Source organism: Cryptosporidium parvum, chromosome 4 (genome assembly GCF_000165345.1).
Source record: "Cryptosporidium parvum Iowa II chromosome 4, whole genome shotgun sequence".
Lineage (NCBI taxonomy): Eukaryota > Apicomplexa > Conoidasida > Eucoccidiorida > Cryptosporidiidae > Cryptosporidium > Cryptosporidium parvum.
In genome coordinates this window covers 964,143-988,398 of record NC_006983.1, presented here as the reverse complement: position 1 = coordinate 988,398, position 24,256 = coordinate 964,143, and the positions used below count along the sequence as shown (strand labels likewise).

The window sequence follows — 24,256 nt, the reverse complement described above, 5'->3', positions numbered from 1 at the left end:
AAAATATTACTTACCTTTTCTCACCACCTGTATAACTATTAGTGATTTTATCATCACCATTATTATTGTTATTTAAATCTGAAAATCCTCTAAAAAAATATTTTTATTTATAATACAACATTTCCCTTTTATTTTTAAATGAACATACTTAATTATTGGCATTTTAATATATTCCCAACTTATTTACTTATTATACCCTCCAAATTCCTTAAACACGAGTAATTTATTTTTTTATTATAAATTATTAATGAATGTTTGTGCTGGAAATATTAATTTCTCTTTCTCTTTCTCTCTCCCCCCCTTTCACATTCTTCCCTCTTTAATTACTACATGTAAATAAATTGGAATTTTGGCGGTCCAAGTAATAATTAACTTGGACTGATAATGCAAAATTCACATTAAGAATCAAAAATTATTAAATTGATAAAAGTTGTGAAACAAGACAAAAATGAAATAGAACTATGGGTTAAATTATGTCTATTAAATTATGGAAATGTATCTAAATGCCCTGAAATATTTAGACGGTAACTTTGCTGTTAGTTACAGCAAGGAAATCAGAGAATTGCTTGTATGGAGAAGGAGTGAAAGAGTATTCCTTCCATAAATCAGGTGTAAGGTAAGCATAAGTGCTCTTTAATGCGGCAAAAATGGCCAACATAAAGTTACCTCTGGTCTTAGTACATCCTCTGGATGAAGTAAAGCAATCCTTAACACCTGCAAATTGGAGCATTTTCTTTGTAGTTGGAGCACCAACAATAGCAGTACCTCTTGGGGCTGGTACTAAACGTACAAGTACTGAACCACATTTTCCACTAACCTTCATTGGAACTGTATGTGGTTCACCAATCTTGTTACCCCAGTAGCCTCTACGTACTGGTACTAATGATAGCTTAGCGGCAATAATTCCACCTCTAATAGCAGTAGCAACTTCTTTTGCACATTTTACTCCAAGTCCAATGTGTCCATTGAAGTCTCCAACAGCAACAAAAGCCTTGTAACGAGTTCTTTGACCTGCACGTGTCTGTTTCTGAACTGGCATAATTTTCATAACTTCTTCAGATAATTGAGAGCTTCCTGAGAAGAAATAATCAACAATTTGGTGTTCTTTGATTGGCAATGAGTGTAGATAGATTTCCTCAATAGAATTAATCTTTCCATCACGGACCAAACGACCTAGTTTTGTTACTGGTACCCAACTTTTGAGTTCATCTTCAGCTGGTGATGCTCGACTTCTACCGCGTGGTCCCTTTCCACGGCCACCTCTGTCACCACCTCTTGATCCAAATCCTTTACCAAAACCACCTCTTTCTGAAGCTAAATATAAGTAATCAATAGAATTCAAGTTAATTAATATTCATTATAGATAATTCTATAGATAGACAAGATCAATGATAGTTGCATTTAACAAGGAGTTAAGTAACTCATTAAATCATAAATTCACTATCTCGTCCATCTACTATTTATTATTAAACATACCTGACATGTTTCTATACTCTTATATATTAATACAAACTTCTTCTAGATATATTACTTTCAAAATATACTCTTGTATTAGAATCTACTCAAGATTTTTCGTAATGAATAAATCTCAAATTTTTTTTCTCCAAGAGTTTAAAATTACTTAATTATTGGCAATTTTATTCTTTATTTTTTCCTTATAAATTATGAATAAATAAATAAATATTTATATATTTATTTAATTGAAATTAAGGTTATATTTATAATCTATTTTATTTGACTTTTTACTATTTTGTGCTATATAAAGTTAATTTGAATTAATTACCCGCAAAATGTATTTTGTTTTAAAATAATTAATTCATTTTCTATTCAAAAGTCAAATAATACTTTGATAATTTAAAATTAACTTATTTTGAACTTTTTTTTATTCAATTTTTATTTTTGACTTGAATTATTTTTTTTATCAAATTTTACGTCTCAATAATTTTTGATTATTTATACTATTATTTCTATTTATTAAAATTATTATATTAATATATTATATATGTCCTCATTCATTTTTTTATTTTCTCTTTCTACTCTATTTCTGTCTCAAATGCTATTAAAATACAGAGGCGGGCGTCTTGTCTTCTGGGCGGCAAATCAGTGAAGGTACCGATATAAATAAATATTTTCTCTTCATTAAAATAGAGTAAATTGAAGAATAAATTGTAAGAAATCACAATTCTAAATATGAAAATATTAAATTAGGGATAGTCTAAAAAGTGTATTTAAGTTATTTTGAAAATCTTGTCAAGGTGAAAATTTGTTGATATTTAGCAATATGCATGATATGCATGTATGCATGCATGTAAATAAATTTTTGAAAAATGAAATACAAATACAATAAATAAATAAATATAAAAATTAAACAACTCTATATATAAACGAACAATATCTATTTGAATAAAACACTTAGTGATTTTGAAATATGATCAAAACCTAGTGAATTATCCGTATCTCCCTTAATAAACTTAAAAAATTGATCTTTATTGATCTGTTGATTTTCTCTCTGTTTTAAAAGTCTGATCTTTGTTTTTTGATCAGAAGAACATATTGGACACTGATCTTGTTGTAATAAACAATATCTATGAAATGAATGATCACATAAGAAATGAATTATTGGTAATTCCAAAGGTAAATGACATTGGTTACATCTTGAAGTATTTAATATTTTAGGCATCATCTTCAAGTCTTTGATTTCTTTCTTCATCCTATTAATCTCATTTATATCGTTTAATGAATTCCTATTATTTTCTGAAAGATTCTCATTATTATAATCAGAGTATAATGCTAATATTGGTTTAATTATCTCAAAAGTTAATGAATTAAATCTTTCATCTGATGAAATATTATCATTTACCAAATACTTTGACAAAATCTCCAAAATTGATAATGGAGATATTAATTTTAGTGAATGAACGTTTTCTAAAATCGCCTTAAGATATTCTATTAATTCAATATTTTCTTTCATATTTGTATTCTCTGATAATTTCTTTATAACCAAACATAATGATTCTTGCCATATAAATGGGTCCTTATTACCAAATAAACTACAGAATTCTATCAGATCTTTAATTTCACCTTTTTTTATTAACTCAGTAATTGCAAATTGATGTAAATTACAATGTTGTGAAATATAAAATACACCTGAAATATATCTATAATATATACAAATACACAAAATTGAATGCCAATTCTCTGAATTATCTATTCTTATTAATCTTTCTAATATTAATTTAGCCCCATATCTCAGATTTTGGTTCTTGTCTTAAAGATACTTGAAGTATATGAATACATAATTCTACTGATATCTTTTCAATATCTTCTAATTCTATTTGTAATTTCTTCCCTTCATTATTTAATACATCCCAAGCCATTTCTAATAGTAAATGATCATGATTTACAAATATTGGTAAAAATACATCAATTGGCATATTATTTTCTATTACCAAATTTTTAATAAATTTAGTTGTTTGTTTTTGAATCTTATTAATCAAAATTGGTCCATATTTTAATATTAATGATAGTTTTTGTGGCTCATCCAAATTAATATCTTCCAAATACTCTAATGCTTCAGATGGAGATCTTCTATCTTCCAATTGAATTTGCATGTATTTATCATGAAATTGAAATCTTTCTGCAATATTTCCAGCCATTTCAAATTTATTATAATTTCTACACATATCAATCGCTGTTTCTACTTCATAATTATCAATTTCTTCGTTTAAATTCCTATTTTGAAGAAAATCCATAATATCTTCTAATCTATCCAATTGTGCAAATAATCTGTAAAGTAATGTTATATGATCTTTTGCAATAGGAAATCTGGAATCTTCACTATTTGTAAGATTAATAGCATTCTTAGTAGATTCTTTTCTTCTAAAAATTAATACACATTCCTTTAAATATGTGATTGCTTCATCAAATCTATTAGCTTGTAGAAAATTATGTATTACATGACTGGTATCTCCAGAAAAGCTATCTAGACAATTAAGATAACTGTTTAAAGCTCCCGAATAATCTTTTCTAATATTACAAAGCCAATCACCATATGCTCTTTGGATCTGAGAATATATAGAATTGGAGACATTTCCATTCTTAGCTAAGATTAGAGCCCAATCATAAAGGTTTTTACTGATTAAGATTTGAATTCTTTCAAATAGGTTAAGTTCCTCCAAGTGAAATAATAGATTTGGCATAGTAATATTTGTATGAGTAATATATGAATTATTAGTACTATTATTAGTATTACCAGTATGATTAGTATTAGAAGAAGAATTAGGTAAAAGAATATTACTTTGAATTCCTTGTTTTCTTTCTAAAATTGTATGATCAAACTTATTAATCATATTTGTGTTAGTAATAGAAGTAGAACCTGAAAGTACATTATTTCCAGAACAGAGGACAAATAACATATTAAGTCCTTTAACAATATGTGAAACATTTTTAAATTCACCAGTATAACATATACATCTTAATTCTGGGAGGTAATTACATATAGTAACATCACATAATGTTGTATTAACAGTTTCAATTTGTTCTCTGGAATTATTTGAATAATATTCTGATGAGATGTTAAGAGGAGAACTAACTAAGACCAGATAATTCTTGAAAGTTGAGAGTATGATAGGATTTCCATGATTAGTTGGAAGAGCAGAACAGTTACCATTAACTGGATGATAACAAAACAAGCCTTCTTCTCTAAATACTACTAAGACATCACGTACTTGTGAGATATCATCAGTCCATGAATTTAGTATTGAGCTACAATTAAGTCTTGCACCTCCCATTGTATCACTGTAAATAAGCTTTGGGAATTTTGTATTAACTCCAATTTCATAAGAAATTATAGAATTTTTTGTAGAAATCATAATGTAATATTCTTCTTTTGTATTAGAAGATATAAAATGAATTCCTGTACATGGTTCAGATAATTCAATAAAATGGCTTGAATATGTATCAACACCAAAAAAATCTCCATATAATATGAATACTCCAAAATCATCAACAGTTCCTAAACCAACAAATTGATTATCAGAACATGTTTCAAATACAGTGATTCCTCTTTCACCTAATTCTTTATATATTGGAACCTCCTGATAATTTTCAAGTCGTGAACTTAAAATGTTGCCATCCAAACAATCATATAGCTTTAATTTCCACATATTATTTTCGTCCATTCCAATAGTTATTAGGGTATTTTGGGAATACTTAATGTCAAAAACTGTTATATCATATGCCTTCCAGCTCTCAATTATACTCAGGAGTCCATCCCGAAGCCCAACCTCGTAGATATAACCATCTCCTGTGCCAAACCAGAGAGAATTCTCGTTTCCTGAGCATGTAATAAATGAACCTAGTCCTAACTTTTCAAAATCAAGAGTTGAACTAAAATAGTTTTCCCCTTCAACAACTTTCTTTTCAAAAAAAGGGAAGTATCTAAAACTCTCCATAGAGCTCTGAAAAATTTCTTTTACTAATATTACTGAATTAATTTCCTTAACTTCTTCCCACAATTTAATATGCACATTTTTTGCCGCCAAATCCCCCTCCACGTCATTTTTAACTAAAATAAAAATTTTAATATTATAAGGTGCATGCAGGGAAAATTATGCTAGAGCGAGTGAATTAAAAAAATGGATATAAATGGCTTAAAATAAAGTTCAGCAAGTTTATCTATTGTTATATTAATATGAATTCTCTGACATATTTTTAGTAAAAGAAAGAAGTTTACATAAAATGCAAAAATTCAAAATTAAGTAAAATACTTGTAAAATATAGAAACCTTTACCAAGAAAAATCTAAGAATAAAACTAACTAAAGAAAGCAATGGCTTGAACTTTATTAATCTGATTTTGGTGTCAGATCTAAAAAAGAGTTCCTCATTACTTCCGTATTAACTTTTTCAAATTCAAGGCTAGAATATAGCTTCTTAGCAATATGGGATTCCACAGTTAAATCAATTCGACCACAATTAAATTTGTTTTTGGCATCCTCAATAATCTGCTTACAAAGTAATCTTCCAAGTCCTCTGTTTCTATACTCTTTTGAAATTATTACATGCTCTATTCTGGAATCGTTTTTTCTTCCTAAATGAGGAATAATATAAAAGCCAGCATATCCTACAATTCGACCATTTTCAGTATCTACCAAGCAGTAAGGATGGTATGTATTATATCTAAACCTTTCTTCTGCTTGTTCTCTACTCAGAGTTTCAGTACATCTGGTGACATCACAAATTAGGTTTCTTAATTCAAAATAATCATCAATTGTAGCCTTTCTTACTTCAAAGGAAGAGATCATATTCTCAAAAAATATCACCTACCTTACGTGATATTATATAAAGTTCTTCGATTTTTTTTATCTTAATTTTAAATTATCATAATTTCATGCATTTAAAAAAATATTAACTTGGGCGGGCTCTGTTATAATTAGTAATTCCAAAATTCAAATTTATTTATATATATTAAAGGCGATCGAAAATTAAGAATCATTTTTTTCTTCTACCAATAACACCCATTAAAATTGGAAATACTAGACCTTTTGTGGTAAATCTGCACCTATATATTTATATATATTTATATTAGAAATTGCTTGGCGAAAAAAAAAGATCTTGAAGTTTTATTTAAACACATCCTCAATTTAAGTAGGGGCCTATGAAATAAATGTTGAATACTTTTGATAAAGTAAAAGTAAGAAATTCTGAATTAAATTCTCATAGAAGAAGTAAAACATTTCCAGTAATAAGTCATACTTATCATTCCAATAGTAGTCGTGGAAGAAATGTTATAATAACAAATACAAATACATTTAAGAAAAGCTTTACCTACCTATTATTATTGGCATTAGTGGGAATAATTATTATTGATTTTATATTTAGAAGATTTGGAGCACTAACTTTATTTGATAATATAACAAATATTACATTGGATAAAAAGCCTTTGGAAGGTGAATTTACATTTAAAAATGTAAATAACATATTTCAAACTTCAGATATTTTAAAAACGAAACGTATATCTCTTTCTCAAAAGAATAATGGTATTAGTGTTATAACTATTAAACATATTTTAAAGAATTCAACTATTTCAGAATTAAATTCTGATTTAATTTTATTTACAAGAGATGAGCATAAAAACACAAGCCTTCAAAGAAGAATAATGAAGGATATAGAAAAGGGAGTAATAGATGATACAGTTGGACTAATGGTATTGCTATTAAAACATAAAAGAATTGCATCAGAATCCCCTTTTTATTCAATAATAAGAATTTTACCATCAGTAAAATGGTTTAAGAATAATGGAATCTTTTCAATGAATAGAAAAGATTTTGATGTAGCATCATATGGAACAAGTATGGAAGGTATTTATGAATCAATTGAGAAGCATTGCAAATTAGCGACTTCCTATATTTATTCATCAATAATTAAACGTGAATTCGGAATTCCCCAGTCTGTAGATTATTTGAATGGCCCTCCAATAACTCAATATGATATACAATGGGCATATATGATAGTCAGATCATATTCAATAGAAATTGATGGTGGCCTTGCTTTTATTCCATCACTAATATTTATTAGAAAAACTGATAAAGAATCAAATTTTGAAATAGTTTTGGAGAAATATACGAGAAATCAAGGTGTAAATAATAATACCGAGAATTTTGAAGGTGAAAGATTTGGGAATAATACTAGTATAAGTCAGGTAATTAAACTAGTTTCAAAGAAAAATATATTTAAAGGGGAGGAGATACTTTACAAAGATGATAAAAGTTTGACAGATTCAGAGATATTTATAAGTAGAGGACAGTGGTTATTGAATTCTCATAAAATGATCCTTCCAATAATTTTCCCAGAAAATATTTTGATGAATAATAGTCAAGAATCTTTTGACAATCATCAAAAGATATCAATTAGGCATTTATATTCAAATAGTACTTTATCATCAGATATATCAATTAATAGTAATATAACAAATATATTACTTAAAAAATTCGATTGTTCTTTAGGAACAATACACAATTTTCATTTTGAAGAAAATAATGCTATTAATAACAAGTTCACATTTTGTTTAAAATTATTATCATACATCAAGCATAATTCAGAAATACAAACTTTGTTGAATATTGATCCATATCAAATATTAAAGCCATTAGAAAGAAAAATTGAAATAGATGCAGCTTCTATTGGTATTTCATTAATTCAAAGTAAGATAGATAAGTTAAGATCATCTACAGCCAATATTATAAATCATTTTGGACATAAAAGTATCCATCAACTTCCGATAATTAAAGTTAGAGAAGCTGAGATGATTATTCTTAGAAATATAATTAAAAACCTTCATGATTGGTATTATATAGTTAGTGATATTGATACTTACGAATCATATTATTATTATTTGTTACAAAATTAGTTATTGTATTAGTGAAAAAAATGTTTATATATATAAATTAATATTTCTTTTTATTTATTATAATAACATTGTGGAAAAATTATTATTACTACACGTGTCTTGATTTATGTGGAAATGCATGCAACAAAAAAAAAATACATGTAATACCGGTAATGTGTGACTTAGTGTTTTATACATGTTAATTTGAAAAAAAATGAATTAAATAATAATATAAATATTATGATAAAGATAAAATTAATTAGTTTTTAAATTAAAAATTTAGCAATAGTAATGTGTTATAAAGCTGACAAAATAAAGCATGGGTTATATTAAAATCAATATCATATTCAAAATAATTTTTAATATTATTCCAGAATTTTGATAATGATTTTTCATAAGAATCAGCATCTTCAATTATTATAAAGTTATTATTTTTGATAATGAAAATAGTCTCGATGATGATCCCATGGAGAATTTGGGAAAACCAGAATGAAATAGGTTTATTGAAAACAATTTTTGTACAATCAAGATCGAAATTTTTGAGAATATAATAATTATTGGACCACTTTGCAAAAATTTGTGACTTTTCAGAATTTTTAATTGGAAATTGAAGTTCAGAAATTGCTGATTTTCTAACATAATTGGAATTTTGAAATTGAGGTTGGAATAAAATATTACAAAATTTGAATAACTTTATTAAGTTTAAATGCATAAAATCGATGAATTTGCCAATATGTATTTTTTCCCCACTTTTAAGATCATTCTGATCATAAATTTCTTGTATTATGGCATGAACATTCCAAATTACGAAAATATTAAGAAACAAGATTTCAAATCGATTATATAATATTCTTACAATTTGCATGGTGGCATCATCTTCGTAAAAGCTATTATTTTTGAGGTTTGTTGGCGATTCATATTTAATTTTATCAGAATTAAATAAATCCAGAAATTCAATACTATCTATTGAATTTTTAATTGCACTTTTATCATCATAAAAACATTTGTAAAAGTATGAAATGCATGCTGGAAGAGCATTATCTCTTAAATATCTTGTTAAGATAATAATAGATAAAAAGTAAATGGCTTTTTGTTTATAATTAACAAGTGAAAATTTTTCAACAATCCAATCTTGGTTATTTAAGTCAAAAATATTATTACCATTCAGACTATATTCAAGCTCAAGATTCATCTTTTCTATCAATTGATCAAAATTTTCAATGGAATTAAAATTAAGATCACTATTTTTAATATTATTAAAAAATACTGAATTAATATATAATATTGAATTTGAAATAATTGATTGAAAAAAATCTTTGATCACTTTTCTCACAAGGTTTTCACAAATTTCAAAGTCTATATTAATTAATTCCTTATAGTTCTTAATAATATTATATAATTCATCATTAATCAATTTGTTAAATAATTGTTTATTGATTTCAATAAATAAAGTCTCAATATCAGTATTCTGCAAATTAATTACAAGATCAAATAAATTATTCCAAATTTCTTTAATACTCAAATCAAAATTTTCAAATTTGAGAAAATCACTTAAAATATATTTTTTCCATTCAATGAATTTTCTCTTAATAATATTATCATTGCTATCATAATATTCATCATCAACTTCAATATTATTATTTTCAAAGTTATTTTTGGTATTTATTACAATATATTTAAATTTGTCTGAAGAAAAAGATGGATGTTTATGGAAGTTTGTTAATGATAAAGTTTTTAAAAGTTCCTTAATTGACTGGTTGAGATATTCAAATCCTTGTAAAATTGGTTGCATATTTAGTTCAAATTTTGGATTCTTTTTCTCATAATTAAATATATGTCCAAGTAATTCAATAATTTTTATGAATGAAACTTCAAACAAGTTTTTTAAAATGGAAGATGGTATTATTGGATCAATTTCATCTTTATTCAATTCTGATATTATGAAATTAAGAGGGATAAATATTTCTTGATATGATTGTTTACAAGTGTTTGAAAATATTTTAACTTTATCATCAACTTTGGAACCTTCTAAATTTTCAAGTTGTTTAATAACAATTTCATTAACAATATCTTGAAATAAATTATTAATATTTGAAATCAAATCATTGGTAAAATCAATTTGTTCACTATTTAATGAAATATATGATTTAATGATAATACTAATACTTGGTAATATTGAATTCTTATTAATATTTACAAGTATTTGCTTTTTTAAAGTATTTATCGTTTTTTCAAAAATTTCATTGCTATTTCTTAATATTTCTTGGAATTCTATTTTAAAATCATCATCGTTAGAAAGTATTTCAAGTGGTTTTTTCCATTTATTATACATTTTAATTAATGATTCATAATCTTGCATAGAGAAATAATCTTCAAGAATTAAATGGAAATTCCTTAGTTCAGAAACTATTGTAAATAGTTGATACTGGGTCAAATACTTTTCAAGGTTTTTATTATTTTCATTGGTGAAAATATTATTTTTAATTTCTTGAAACTNTTCATTCACAAGATTTTTGTTATTTTCAACAAAATTAATAATTTTATTTGAATTTAAATCTGATAGGTCATTACAATTGGTATGATTACTACAAAGAATATTTTTATCAAGAATATTTGAAATAAACTTGAGCTTTTTATAATTGGAATGAATAAACTTTTGCATCTCAGCTTGGTAATTTTGAATCATTTTATTTAATTCTTTTCTAATCAAAAACAATTCCTTAATTGTTTTTGTTTCTAAAATATCATTAAAAATCTTATCAACATCGATATCTTTCTGGGAAAAATCTATGTTTAAAATACGATCGTCCTCAATTTCATCACTTCCAGTAACATTGTTGGTAATTAATTCAGTATTATTTGCTAATATTTCATCCCCATAATATGCTTGAAGTTCATCTTTAATACTTTCTCCGTGGTCTTTCATTTAATTATTTTTTGATATCATAAATTCAGTAATTTATCTATAATATATTGATTGAGAATCATAAGAAATTAACTTTTTTTTTAAATAAATGTGTGTACAAAGAAAATAAAGTAAATGGTTTGGCGCCAACTAAAGTATCGAATTTATGATAAATAAAAAAGATTTGAAAAGAAAAAATTATTGCAGATTTTTACTAAAATGTTAAAAATAGTTACAGTTATGAACRAMMYMTAATGCCACTTTCTTCTTAAAGATTTATTTATTGAAGACATATCTCAAATTATTAAATATTAAAAAGAAAAATTTATGTTAACAAATTACTTAATAATTCAATAGTTACTTATTATATTGACAATTAATCATATTAATGGTTTAATCAATATGATTTACATAATGTAATTAATTACGGATAAATTGATGGGAAACAACGAACTTTTAAAAAAAAATTATTTAAAAAAAAAAAAAAAAAAAAAAAATTATTAAGTTATACTTTGACATAATCCTCGTAAAAATGCAAAAAATAAAGAATAAATTGAAGGAAATAAGTTATAAATAAGAGCGCCAAAATTTTAGATCTCTGTAAATATTGGAATGAAAAATTCGTGATTAAAAAAAAAAATATATATATAAGGAAAAATTTTTTAAATAATAATACCGAGAAATTGAGCATTGAAAATTGTTATTTAATATTTTGTCAGTATAAGACTGTTAGATAATCATCAAGCTTGAGATTTTTACTTAACCGTTGACCAATTAACAAAAATTTGAAGAAAGTAAATCAGAAAAAGTATTAAAAAGAGGAGATATTCCCAATATGAGGGTTGGGAAAATAGGTAAATCACTATTAATATTGGTACTATCATTGTATTTCCTGATATTGAGTTTGGATTTATCATTTATTAATGGAGATAATTTTGGAATCGGTATAAAATTAGTAAAATGTGATTCAGAATTTGAAAAAAATAAAAGTGAAGGCTCAGAAAGTCTTGAACTTGGATTGGAATTGTTAAAAAATACAATAGGAAAAGCAAAAGTTGAATCAGGAAATGGATTTGGTGATAAAAATAAAGAGTTATCAACGATGGATGGATCAATAAAGAGCACATTAACTGAATCAGAAAATTTTGATGATTCAGAAAAAAGTACTAGTGGTAGTTTTGGTGGAGAGAATTTTGAAAAAGATGATTCATCTGTATCAGAAGATTCAGCCAATAAACTAGGATTTTTATCTCAAAGTTTAGGACCTACTTTTGGCCGTGATGAAAATAGTAATGATTCTGAAGTAGATTCAGCAACAGCAGATAAAGTTATTAAAGATAAAATGAAGAAAATAAAAGAATTTGATTATTCCAGTAGAGAAAGTGAAGAAGAAGAAGATGATGATGATGATGACGATTTTGATATAAAAAAGAATAATAATTTAAATCAAGAGAAAAAGAATATGTCAATAAATAATTCTAATCAAAAAATGGTTAATAATGGTCCAAAATTGATATTTAATAATTTAAATGAACCAAAGACTGGATTAAATAATTATTCTAATACTAAAACAAATGTTAATAATAAAGACAACTTACCTACTTTTTATTATCCTGGAGGTACTGGGATATCTCAACCTGATATCTACAATTTACCTTTTGGTACAAATTCAGCATTTTCTGCAAATCAGAATGTAATTCATCCAAAACCAACAATGAAAATGAATAATATTCAACAATCTGGTGGGATTGCTATTAATAATGTTGGTTTTGTTAATCAAAGATCACTTTCTACAAATCAAATTCAAAATCAAAATGTTATAAAATCAATGCCTAAGTCACAACCAAAAACAGTTATATTACAAACAGTACCTATAACACAGCCAAAACCTAAACCAAAACCAAAACAAATAGTAACTCAAACAGCACCTAAACAACAACCAAAAACAATTTTAATACAAACAGTACCTATAACAAAACCAAAACCAAAACCAAAACCGAAACAAACAGTAACTCAAACAGCACCTAAACAACAACCAAAAACAATTTTAATACAAACAGTACCTATAACACAACCAAAGCCGAAACCGAAACTAAAACCAAAACAAAATGTTATAAAATCAGTGCCTAAGTCACAACCAAAAACAGTTATATTACAAACAGTACCTATAACACAGCCAAAACCTAAACCTAAACCGAAACAAATAGTAACTCAAACAGCACCTAAACAACAACCAAAAACAATTTTAATACAAACAGTACCTATAACACAGCCTAAACCAAAACCAAAACCAGTTATGACTCAAGCTGTACCAGTACCACAACCAAAACCAGCTATGGTTCAACCTGTACCTGTACCTATGCCTATGCCTATGCCTATGCCTATGCCTATACCACAGCAAAGACAAATTATGGCTCAACCTGTACCCGTACCTGTACCTGTGCCACAACCAAGACAAACTATGGTTCAACCTATAACTGTACCTGTACCACAGCCAAGACAAACTATGGTTCAACCTGTAACACAACCAAACACCCTCATGCTATATACAGTACCTGTAAGAAAGACAAGACCAATTAAAGCGCAAACAGTACCTAAGCCACAACCAAAAACAATTATATTACAAGCATTAACAAAAGCAAAACCTAAACGAACTTCTTCACATCAAACTAATGCAGCAAACATCATTTCAAACAATACAAAATTAAGAAGAAATGAACCTTTCTTATTAATTAAAGATCCATCATTAAGATATGGACCAAATGTTAAGAGAAAAACTCCACGAAAAAGGATAATTCCTATTTTCATTAAGAATAGAACTCCAAGAAAAGCTTCAAATAATATACTAGAATCTGATATTATTACAAAAAAGAAATCAAAGGTATCTAACCCTAAAGGCGAAGAATCTGAAATAGAGGAAAGCGATAATGATGACAATAATGATGATAGTGACGATAGTAGTGATGACGATGATAATGATGATTATATTAAGTTAATTCGTGTTCATAAAAAATCTAAACAAAACAATAATAAGAGAAATGTTAAATATATATATAAAGATATTATTCATAAACCCAAGTATATAAATGCAAACCAATTACAAAATGGGCGCGTAAACTCCCACATGCAAGGCCAATATTTATCGCATGCAAATAATAATATGTCAGGCCAGAAACCACAATATGGTATACCAATGTTCCCTATGGCGCCAAATCCTGGTCAATTACAGAATGGCCAGAGAATGATAAATCAAGGTATGAGAGAAAGTGATGATGATATGGGAAGTTTTCAAAGTAATTCAATTAATGCCTATAAAGACACTCAGCCTTGGTATCTTCAGTCAACATTTATTTTCTCATTTGTTGGTATAATATTTTTATTAATTGCTGGTGCAATTGCAATATTTTATATTGCAGCTTAAAAAAAAAAGTTCAAACAAAATATTTATTAATTTCACTAATACAGTAATAATAATGATCAAGATAATATAAGGTATCAATATTCAAGAATTGTAAAGGTTTATTTGATTCAAGGGAATTAATTTTAATATTTTTAATGAAAAGGGAAGTATTAGAAACAATTAAAGGTTTGTTTCCTTATTTGTTAATTATTTTAAATGAATAGAACTATAATAATTAGAATAAATTAATTTAAAAAAAAGTGAAATACTAAAAATAGGAACGAATAGCTCAAGGGTTAAAGATTATTTAATTATGTAACAATATAATAAAGAAATATCAGAAGTTAATTATTGGAGTGAGTATGAATAGTTTTATAAGCTCAATAAAAATGTTTTTTCTTTTTTTTTTTTTTTCTTGAATGCTATGAGTTCCAAAATAGTTCATATAATCTAAAAAGATAATATAAATGATAAATTATGAATATATTAGTAATGCAAATAATGACTTTAACAGCAGAAAGATTTAGAAAAAATATGATTTTTCTCTCTTAAATGGAAATGGAATTGGAATCGATTTGATAAATATAATTAGATCGATTTTCCTTTATAGGTATTTTATTACTGGAGAATTCCGAATTGTAATTATTATGTTCAACTAGAATAGACAATAGAGACTTAGCCTCATTATATTTATATTCTAATTCGGAATTACTCTTTTCCAGAAATGTAATTCTTTCGTGAAGCTCTTTAAGCTTCGATTTAGCAACAATTAAGGTATTGTTAACCTCTTCATAATATATTTCAGACTTATGCTTATATTCTTCATATTCTTGAACAGTTTTTTTTAGTTTGTAATTTTCCTCTTGAAATTGTTGAACCTGTATTGTATATTTTTCTTCAAGAAGTCTTTGGCTATTTATATTTGATTTGCTGATATTGTAAATTTCTTTCCTCAGTTTGTTAATTTCATTTTTGTAACTCTCACAACTCTTGCATTCATTTGACATTTCCAATTTATCCATTTAAATCAATAAGTTTGTATTTATTATACACGTAATATATTACATAAAAAATTCAAAATGATTCTGGCCTAATAGTTAAATAATCAAGGTTCTTCATTTCATTAAGTCAAGTCCACCTAGATATTATTGCCACACTCTTAATCTTCAAATGAAAATAGTTAGCTTTAATTTAGCCAGGAAAATAGATTTGTCCTAGTATTGGAGTTTAAAAATGTCACATTTAATTATTTTAAGTCAGCCCCCAGTTACCGCCTGCTTACGTGGTTGGCGCCACAATGTGCATGCATTTAGGGGTACTGTATGACCACATGGTAAAATAAGAGGAATAAATTCGCAATAAATTAAGTTTGACTATTTTAAAGGAATAAACTATAATTAATTGAGAAAGAACAAGAATCTATAAGGGAAGAAAAAAGTTATGTAATCATAGAGTAGATGAATTACCTCTATAATTTATGAGAATTTCTATATTACTACTAATGTTATTTAACAAGGAGTGGGTTGCTGGAAAAAAGGTTCTTGAAGAAAATAAATTTGTATCGTCTTGTCTTATATTATCCCTGCCATTCAAATGTTTCAGGGGGAACCATTTCTTCCGATTTTCCATTATCATTGTCGGACATTCTCTCATCCTCATTATTTTCCTTCTTTTCTTTGGATTCTTCTTCCTCTTTTGTAGTTTCATTCTTCACTTCGGAAGTAGCACTATTATCTTTATTGGTATCTTGTCCAACAGTAAAGACATACTCTTCTTGTTCCAATGGCGTATTATCATTTAGTATGATAAATCCAGACTTTTGTAAAGGAAGAACAGGTGAGTACCTAGAGTTGGGAATCAACTCCAAAAATTGTTCTTGTGGTTTTATTACTCTAAATGGATTGTTTAGTACAAAAGAGCTCGATTCTTTATCAAAATCATTCTTATTTCTTGAATCATCTGTATCTAAGGTCATCTCAACCTCTTCTTTTTCTATCTTTTCATCAATATTCATCTCGGTGTCTGCTCCATCTTTCAAATTATTTCCAGTTTCATTACTACTTTTCTCTTCCTCAACTACCTGTTTTGAAGTAGATAATGGAGAAGAGGAGCTATTGCTATCTTTATTATCATTTGTTGTGTCGGTGCCAGTGGCCTTTTGCTTTTTTAATTTCTTCTTAGAAGCAGTAGAAAGTACGGCAGTGACAACAACCTTCTTATCTTCAATCTTATCAAGAGAGAAGGACTTTGGATAATCAAATTTCTCTTTAGACGAGTTACATTTCATACTAAAGCTCTTTGGTACCCTAAACTGATCATCCAACCCCACAATACAAGTTGGGACATATGATAGAGAAATACAGTGTACCAGAGGAAACCAAAACCAAAACTGGAAAAATAAAGAAAAACCTGCCGCTGATTGTGGGCGTAAACTCTCTCCATTTCTTGAAAACAAAGAAGCTTTGACATTTCTTCCTCCCGAATCCATCAAACCTAAACCCAATATGGCGCCAAATCTGGTGGCTATATGCTCATGCTTATCAGTTGCCGCCTTAATCATTTGTTGACGTGTGCATGAAAGTTTGTCATTAGAGGATTCGTTTTGCTGCATTAAAAGGAGTCCGAGCCCTATATATGCAGCTTGCCTGACAATATCAGATGAATCAGTAGTCATGGATTTGAGAATTGCTGTGACTTTGGGTGATTCCATTCCACAGCAGGTAATGCCTAAAGTGAGGGCAGCAGCATATCTGACATGTGGGTTATAACTGTCGCATAATAAAGAAAAAACTTGAGGAATTTGTTGAGTATTTCTACACATAACCAGACCTAGTGCAAATACTGCAGCTCTTTTATTATCATCAGAAAGCTCTGAAACAATTATTTGTAGTAGCTTCTCCATTGCAAATTGGTTTCCAGTTCCACAGTAAGCAAGTCCAAGAACATGCATTGCTCCATATCTAATAAAATGCTCACTGTCAGAGTTTAGTTGTTGAAAAAGCTCATCTGCTTCCTCTCCGCCTCGAGAGTACATTACAAAACCTAAAGCAACAGAGCAAGCTCTTACAATCTTCTCGTGTTGGGTATCTTTTGCATATGAAAGTAAGTCCCCTATTGTTTTTTTGCATCCAGATCCAAACATAACTAATCCAATACTATAGGCTGCAGCTTCCCCAGCAACAGCATTATCCATATATAATACATTACGTAATTCATCATATAGTTCTGCGTCACATGATCCAAAACCCATTAATCCTAATCCCAAGCTTGCTCCATGTTGAAGAACTTCATTTCTTTGAGGATTCTTCAGTTTTTCCAAAAGGTATTCTCTAGACTTTTGATCCATGTAACCTGCATTTATTAATCCAAGAGCAAAAAATGAACCACCTTCACTATATTGACCCCCTAAAGTATTTCCGCTATTATTCGAATTTGTACTGTTGGTATTTCCACTACTTGGCAAGCAAGTAGAAAGCACTTTCAATGCTTCTTTGATATGCCCCATATGAATAACTCCTAATGATGCAGCAGTTGAGAATCTTGACCAATGAGTAGCTTTTCCAAGCCATTCTAAGTTATTTCTAAGAAATACATCGCAAGTAGTGCCAGCTTGCATTAAACCATGAGACATTACAAGAGCTGTATGTGAAATTGTTGATCTTTGATCACAGTTATTTTTGATGTGTTCCAATATTCCAAGATCAGGTTGGTTATTTAAATGAAGGAATCGTAAATTCAATTCAGAAACTATTTCTCCTGTAAGAATACTCTTCACTTTTACTAGTTTATTATCATTATTATTTGGATTTTGATTCTCAGTTTTCACATCTTTGCATTCTTCTTCTCCCTCTTTAGAAGAATTTGTGATCATACCAATCAAATAAAGATCAATCTTATTTATTACTTCCTTCAATAAAGAAATATTTTCGTAATCTTTGATGATAAATGCGATTGAATATGCTTTGGAAAAATTCTTATTTGAATTATTTGCAAGATTTATCAGAATATTAGAAAGTTTCTCACTATCTTTAATTTCACAAAGACATTCACAATAAGTTCTTAAGCATGGACTATCTTCAATACACTCAGCTTTATCTTCAATCAACTTAATAAGTATTTTATAACTTTTCATACGAAAATCATTTGAATCTAAGTAACGAATTAAGTTTAGACATTGATCACAAAATTGACCCAAATTCTCGATATTGATTATTTCTAATACTTGTTTTAAGATTTTTATCAGTAAATCACTTCTTCTTGCTTCTAATACAATTCCCATTGCATTCAAAAATTTCCCATTGGAAGTACTTCTAGAAATTAAATCAGATACTATTTCTTCTAATCTTGGATCTAGTTCATTAATATTTATATCAGTATAAGTATCAGAATCTGAATTATTATTGATATTATTATAATGAGTCTTACATACTTTAATAAATTCATCAATACATTTAACTACCATTGATTCTGAGAATGAGCTATTTTCTAATGGATCAAATAATCTGTAACTACTTAATAGATACCTTAAAGCTTCGTCATAATCTTCCATATGAAAGTATATCTTAGAAGCTAAAAGTGCTGCTTGTTCTCTATTTGGGAACATTTCATCTTCAAAACAACTTTCTATTGAACCTAAATATTCTGCCATCTCATACCAATGCCCATCAACTACTGTATTCAGCTCTCTTAAAGCATATTCTTTTAACTCTACAGAATCATCATCAAGTAATAGTGCATAGCCTGATACTGAGCTTAGTCTTCCCATACCATTTAATGAGACTGAGTCAGTCATTACTTGTGTCATCTTTCTCTTTTCTTTCCTTTCCTTTCCTTTTTCTCTTTCTTTTCTTCTTCAAATAATTACTTATGAACTTTGTAAATACTTTAAGTTTCTTACTTGTTTATTATTTTAATTTATAAATATTAATTGTCTTTTAACACATACAACAGATATATCAAACAATCCACTTTGTTGATAATATGTGTGTGTGATTACTTGGATTATTTATATATTAAATATATATAACTTATTGATTAATTGTTGGAAATTCAACTAAACTGAAAAAAAAAAACGGTTTATTTAGATTCAATGTATGTATATAAATAAATGGCTGTCTTTATTTATACTATATTATATTCATATACCAACTATATAAAAAATTAATATAAATAGACGATATTATTATATACAAAATTTTTCAACCTTTTCATTACAATCCAACTTGGATAAAATTCACCTGTTTTTTTTTTCTTTCCTTTCTTTTCTATCTCTATCTATTCTTCTTTTTATTTTCTCTCACTCTCCTCCCCCACTTTAATTTTTCGATAATATATTATTAAATTATTGATTTATATAAGAAGAAATAGATTTACAATAAAAACAAACCTTTTGGGTTTTTTTTTATATTATTAATTTTTTCTTCTTTTTCCAAAAATAAAAAATCTTCTTCTTTTAATTAATGATTTTGTTATTGACTCTTTGTGTTTCCTTTATTATCTTATAATACTCACTTTTTTTCCCCCTCTTCTTCACTTTCAGCTCTCATTTACATATAAATATATGTACATTATATTATTTATTTGTGATACCCCTCTTTGTTGGCGCTTGTTGGCGGGAAATTTGTTGAATTTAAGTTATAATTATTAGTTGGTGCACACACAAGAAATAATATTAAATTAGTTAAAAAAAAAAAAATGAGAGTACTACTTGACAAAATTTTATTACATATATTTATATCTTAAGGATAATTTGTTTTTTTGTTGCTGTTTCTTAATAAATAAAAGTCTAATAGAATTAATTTAATAAAAAGTTTGTTATGTATTGATTCATTTTTATTTATTATTCTATTTTCTTCACTCTGTTATTATATTATTATTATTACTATTATTATTATTATTATTATTATTATTATTATTATATTATTATTATTATTATATTATTATTATTATTATTATATTATTATTATTATATTATTAATATTATATTATTAATATAGTAATATAATAACAAGAAGAAATCTGTGTTTCCCCTATATTGATCATCGTAATTACTTTACAAATAAAGTTAAAGAAAAAAACATGTTGGCGCAACATGTGAATAATATTATAAGTGGATGGTAAATCAAAGTAAATTAATAAAGAAAATAAGAAAGAAAAACAATAAAATGCAAATACAGATAATTAATATTTATTTATTTATGTTTACAGTTATATTTCAAGAATTTTAATAATAATTTGTTCATTTATATAAGTCGTTTCAATACTTATTCGTGCGTAAAAACACGTACGTATATATAAATTCTTATTCTAATCAAAAAGAAAATTTTCAATAAATTATTAACTATTGTCTCCAGTAACTTATAAAGTATCAAGAAAACAAATTTGGTGGGCTATAAGGAAGATTTTGAAACTAAAAAAAAAATTAAAGAGTTTAATAATTACGTGTAAATTATATTTTTATTATTTAAATTAAAAAAACAAAATCAATTATTAAATAATAATAAACATTTTTTAAAGAATTAATGTAATAATTTGAGATATAATTGTACATAAAAAGTCAGAATTGACAGAAAATCTAATTTTAAAGAAATGAGTCAAACAATATATAAAACAAATACTTTGACTATTTTAAAGGTAGAAGATAATGACAAATTGAACAATTCTTCCGATAATACTAATAATAATAGTAAAATTGAAGATAAAGAAGAAATTATTCAAGATTCGAATATTAATAATGATTTAGACTATAAGAAAATACATCGTAAATCTACAAATAGTGTAACATGGGACGAATCGGCTATAGATAATGAAATGATGAACAAGAAAAAATCAAAAAAATGTTGTATTTTCCATAAAAAGAGAAATTTTGGTGAATCTTCAAGTAGTGAAAGCGATTCTGATAGTGAAAGCGATTCTGATAGTGAAAGCGATTCTAGTAGTAGCTGTAATAATAAATGTGGAAAGTCAAAATAAAAATAAAAGTAATAGTTATACCTGGTAATTATATTTACAATAATAATAAAGTTAATTTAATAAAATCAGGCTTAAAAAAGGCTATCTCTCGATCTTTCTATCTATCTATCTACCTATTTTATTTATTATTTCATTTATTTATTTATATTATATTACTAGTAATTATAGTCGAATTATCATTATTATTATTATTATTATTATTTAGTAAATCCATTTAATTAGATCATTTTGAATAAATACTTTGGTATTTATTACAAGTATAATTTTTAAGAAAATCTCGAATTATAACAGAAAATTGTTTACAAGCAGAAAAAGTCTCATTCATTAAAAATTCAATCATTTCAGGCTTAAGTTTTGTATTTAAATCAATTGTAACAGGAGATATATCACTATTACCATTACCAACATTTTCAGTATCTGTATCAATATCATTATCAGTACTATGAATTGCCATTAATAATGTACCTTTAAGACTTTCCATTTCAGATTGTGTTAAGTCATAAAGTACTTGTTTCCCATATAATCCACATGTAGCAGAAACTATTAAATCTTTCATAGAAATACCAGAAATAGCTAATGCTATTGATGTAGCATTAATAGCAGCAGATCTTACACTACCATCTCCTTCTAATATTATAATATTAATAATTATTTGAGATTTTGAATATTGATCACAAATAACTGAAGAAAAAGTTCTTGAAATAATTAATCCACTTTCAATACAAAATCGATCATTCTTTCCTCTTTTTCTTCTATCTTGACTACTGAATGGTGATACTCTAAAATTACAATTTATTTGAACTCCTGAATTATTATTTGTATAATTTATATTACCTGAAATAGGTACCGGACCTACAATTGATACAATTAATTTATTTTGACCTTGTTCAAAATAAACATTTCCATCTTCAATTCCTCTTTGATTTCCTTCATTTATTATACATTTAATTCGTCTAATTTCTGTTAATTTTCTTCCATCTTGACGTATTCCATGTTTATTCACAATTTCATTCATTTTTTTTTTTATTTGAAAAAAAAAAAAAAATTTACGCAAAAAAAAAAATTTGTAATTTTTAAAAAAAAAAAAAAGATACCCGATACCTTTTTTTTCTGTTAAAAAAAAAAAAAAAAAAAAAAACAAATTTATAAACTTTGCCTTAAAAGTTATGAAAGCGAATATTGAAATTTTTAATCCACTCTTACCAAAATTAATTTGGAATAGAAAAAAATATGTTAAATTTTTATGAATTAAAAAAATCCAAACAATTAGATTATTCATATAAAGATATTGCTGATGATTTTGTTAATAAATTTAATGAAAAAATGGTACCAAGAATTATTTCATTAATTGATATGGATGCTTTTTTTGCTCAAGTATGTCATGTAGAATATAATATACCTAGAGATAAACCATTAGCTGTAATAAATAATAATGTGGTATTAGCAGTAAATTATCCATCCAGAGAAAAAGGAGTTAATAGAAAAATGTCTAAAGAAGAAATATTATCAATATGCCCTGAAATAATTATACCCCAAAATGTATTTTTAGATGCTAGAGGTCAATATTTGGAATTATTTAATGATGATAATTTAAATATGACTTATCAAAAATTATCTTTGGATATATTTAGAAAAGCTTCTAAAATGGTTTTTACTAAATTAAAAAGTTACTTACCAACTTGTAATGCTCAAATTGCTTCAATTGATGAAATTTATTTTGATTTAACAAATATTATTCAAAAAATATTTAATTCTATAAAAAATTATTTATCTAATCATAATCATCCTAATTTTGATTTTGATAAATTAAAATCTGAAATTTGTATTAATTCCATTAATACAAATATATTATTGACACGTAATGCATGTAATAATAATTTATTTGATTTTAATAAAATAATTGAAATTTTATTTCCTGAAATATTGGATGAAAAAATTATGTCAAACATAATAAATTATGATATATTTAATTCAAAAGATATTGATAATAATATAAATTATTATCATTTAACTTTTCAAGAAATGTGTCTTATATTTGGTTCAATACTTATATATAGAGCAAGAAAAAGATTACAAGAAGAAACTACTTATACATGTAGTTCAGGTATTTTTATTAATAAGATTTATTCAAAAATGATATCTTCATTAAAAAAACCAAATGGACAAACAGTATTATTACATAGATGGTTTGAATCTTATATTAAAGATACTCATATACTTAAATTAAGATTTTTAGGTGGTAAATTAGGTAAATGTCTAATAGAAAAATTCCCAGAAATACAATCTATTAAAGATTTACAAAATTAACCATTAAACAATTAACTGANTATTNTGGTGAANAGATGGNNATATATTATATAATTCATCAANGAGTATTGATGATGATCCCTGTGNTAAATCATATGGNAANGTATATAGTTTACAATCTTCAAAATATTGGTATACCTTTAAATCATTTATCAAATGAAATGGNTNAAATATTTCTTGTGATATTTGTAGAATCAACCATATCAACTTCTAAGAAGCACAAAATCTGTAAATGATGTAGAGGATGTAAGCCGCCTGGGATTATATTATCTGATACCAGTAATA

The 24,256-nt window shown here is 26.2% G+C and overlaps 11 protein-coding genes and 1 non-coding gene across 12 annotated transcripts; 4 read left to right on the top strand and 8 right to left on the bottom strand.

Annotated features, from left to right (window-relative positions):
• Window positions 1-517: 517 nt before the first annotated feature.
• cgd4_4020 (40S ribosomal protein S2/S5. DSRBD RNA binding domain) lies at window positions 518-1,354 on the bottom strand (the record flags this gene model as incomplete). Its single annotated transcript, XM_625422.1, has 1 exon — window positions 518-1,354. A coding segment is annotated over one exon (837 nt), but the record flags the coding sequence as incomplete, so codon positions are not given.
• A 1,882-nt stretch (window positions 1,355-3,236) lies between these two features.
• cgd4_4010 (hypothetical protein) lies at window positions 3,237-5,453 on the bottom strand (the record flags this gene model as incomplete). Its single annotated transcript, XM_001388044.1, has 1 exon — window positions 3,237-5,453. One exon carries the CDS (start codon window positions 5,451-5,453, stop codon window positions 3,237-3,239), a length of 2,217 nt encoding a protein of 738 aa, XP_001388081.1.
• A 391-nt stretch (window positions 5,454-5,844) lies between these two features.
• cgd4_4000 (possible ribosomal-protein-alanine acetyltransferase) lies at window positions 5,845-6,303 on the bottom strand (the record flags this gene model as incomplete). The annotated part of the gene is made up of 1 exon (XM_625421.1): window positions 5,845-6,303. The coding sequence occupies one exon, from the start codon at window positions 6,301-6,303 to the stop codon at window positions 5,845-5,847; it is 459 nt and encodes a 152-aa protein (XP_625421.1).
• Window positions 6,304-6,665: 362 nt separating this feature from the next.
• Window positions 6,666-8,408, top strand: cgd4_3990 (hypothetical protein with possible transmembrane domain near N-terminus; the record flags this gene model as incomplete). Its single annotated transcript, XM_625420.1, has 1 exon — window positions 6,666-8,408. One exon carries the CDS (start codon window positions 6,666-6,668, stop codon window positions 8,406-8,408), a length of 1,743 nt encoding a protein of 580 aa, XP_625420.1.
• On the bottom strand, window positions 7,777-7,902 carry cgd4_3995 (the record flags this gene model as incomplete). Its single annotated transcript has 1 exon — window positions 7,777-7,902. It is a non-coding gene; the product is annotated as a snoRNA (small nucleolar RNA).
• A 250-nt stretch (window positions 8,409-8,658) lies between the features above and the next one.
• cgd4_3980 (hypothetical protein) lies at window positions 8,659-11,313 on the bottom strand (the record flags this gene model as incomplete). The annotated part of the gene is made up of 1 exon (XM_625419.1): window positions 8,659-11,313. One exon carries the CDS (start codon window positions 11,311-11,313, stop codon window positions 8,659-8,661), a length of 2,655 nt encoding a protein of 884 aa, XP_625419.1.
• An 814-nt stretch (window positions 11,314-12,127) lies between these two features.
• On the top strand, window positions 12,128-14,713 carry cgd4_3970 (signal peptide plus transmembrane domain or GPI anchor, proline rich, acidic stretches; the record flags this gene model as incomplete). Its single annotated transcript, XM_625418.1, has 1 exon — window positions 12,128-14,713. The coding sequence occupies one exon, from the start codon at window positions 12,128-12,130 to the stop codon at window positions 14,711-14,713; it is 2,586 nt and encodes an 861-aa protein (XP_625418.1).
• A 527-nt stretch (window positions 14,714-15,240) lies between these two features.
• On the bottom strand, window positions 15,241-15,714 carry cgd4_3960 (hypothetical protein; the record flags this gene model as incomplete). The annotated part of the gene is made up of 1 exon (XM_625417.1): window positions 15,241-15,714. One exon carries the CDS (start codon window positions 15,712-15,714, stop codon window positions 15,241-15,243), a length of 474 nt encoding a protein of 157 aa, XP_625417.1.
• A 554-nt stretch (window positions 15,715-16,268) lies between these two features.
• Window positions 16,269-19,496, bottom strand: cgd4_3950 (RPN2/26s proteasome regulatory subunit; the record flags this gene model as incomplete). Its single annotated transcript, XM_625416.1, has 1 exon — window positions 16,269-19,496. One exon carries the CDS (start codon window positions 19,494-19,496, stop codon window positions 16,269-16,271), a length of 3,228 nt encoding a protein of 1,075 aa, XP_625416.1.
• Window positions 19,497-21,280: 1,784 nt separating this feature from the next.
• On the top strand, window positions 21,281-21,664 carry cgd4_3940 (hypothetical protein; the record flags this gene model as incomplete). Its single annotated transcript, XM_625415.1, has 1 exon — window positions 21,281-21,664. The coding sequence occupies one exon, from the start codon at window positions 21,281-21,283 to the stop codon at window positions 21,662-21,664; it is 384 nt and encodes a 127-aa protein (XP_625415.1).
• A 223-nt stretch (window positions 21,665-21,887) lies between these two features.
• cgd4_3930 (archeo-eukaryotic exosomal RNAse) lies at window positions 21,888-22,943 on the bottom strand (the record flags this gene model as incomplete). The annotated part of the gene is made up of 1 exon (XM_625414.1): window positions 21,888-22,943. The coding sequence occupies one exon, from the start codon at window positions 22,941-22,943 to the stop codon at window positions 21,888-21,890; it is 1,056 nt and encodes a 351-aa protein (XP_625414.1).
• Window positions 22,895-23,971, top strand: cgd4_3920 (DinB/family X-type DNA polymerase; the record flags this gene model as incomplete). The annotated part of the gene is made up of 1 exon (XM_625413.1): window positions 22,895-23,971. One exon carries the CDS (start codon window positions 22,895-22,897, stop codon window positions 23,969-23,971), a length of 1,077 nt encoding a protein of 358 aa, XP_625413.1.
• Window positions 23,972-24,256: the final 285 nt, after the last annotated feature.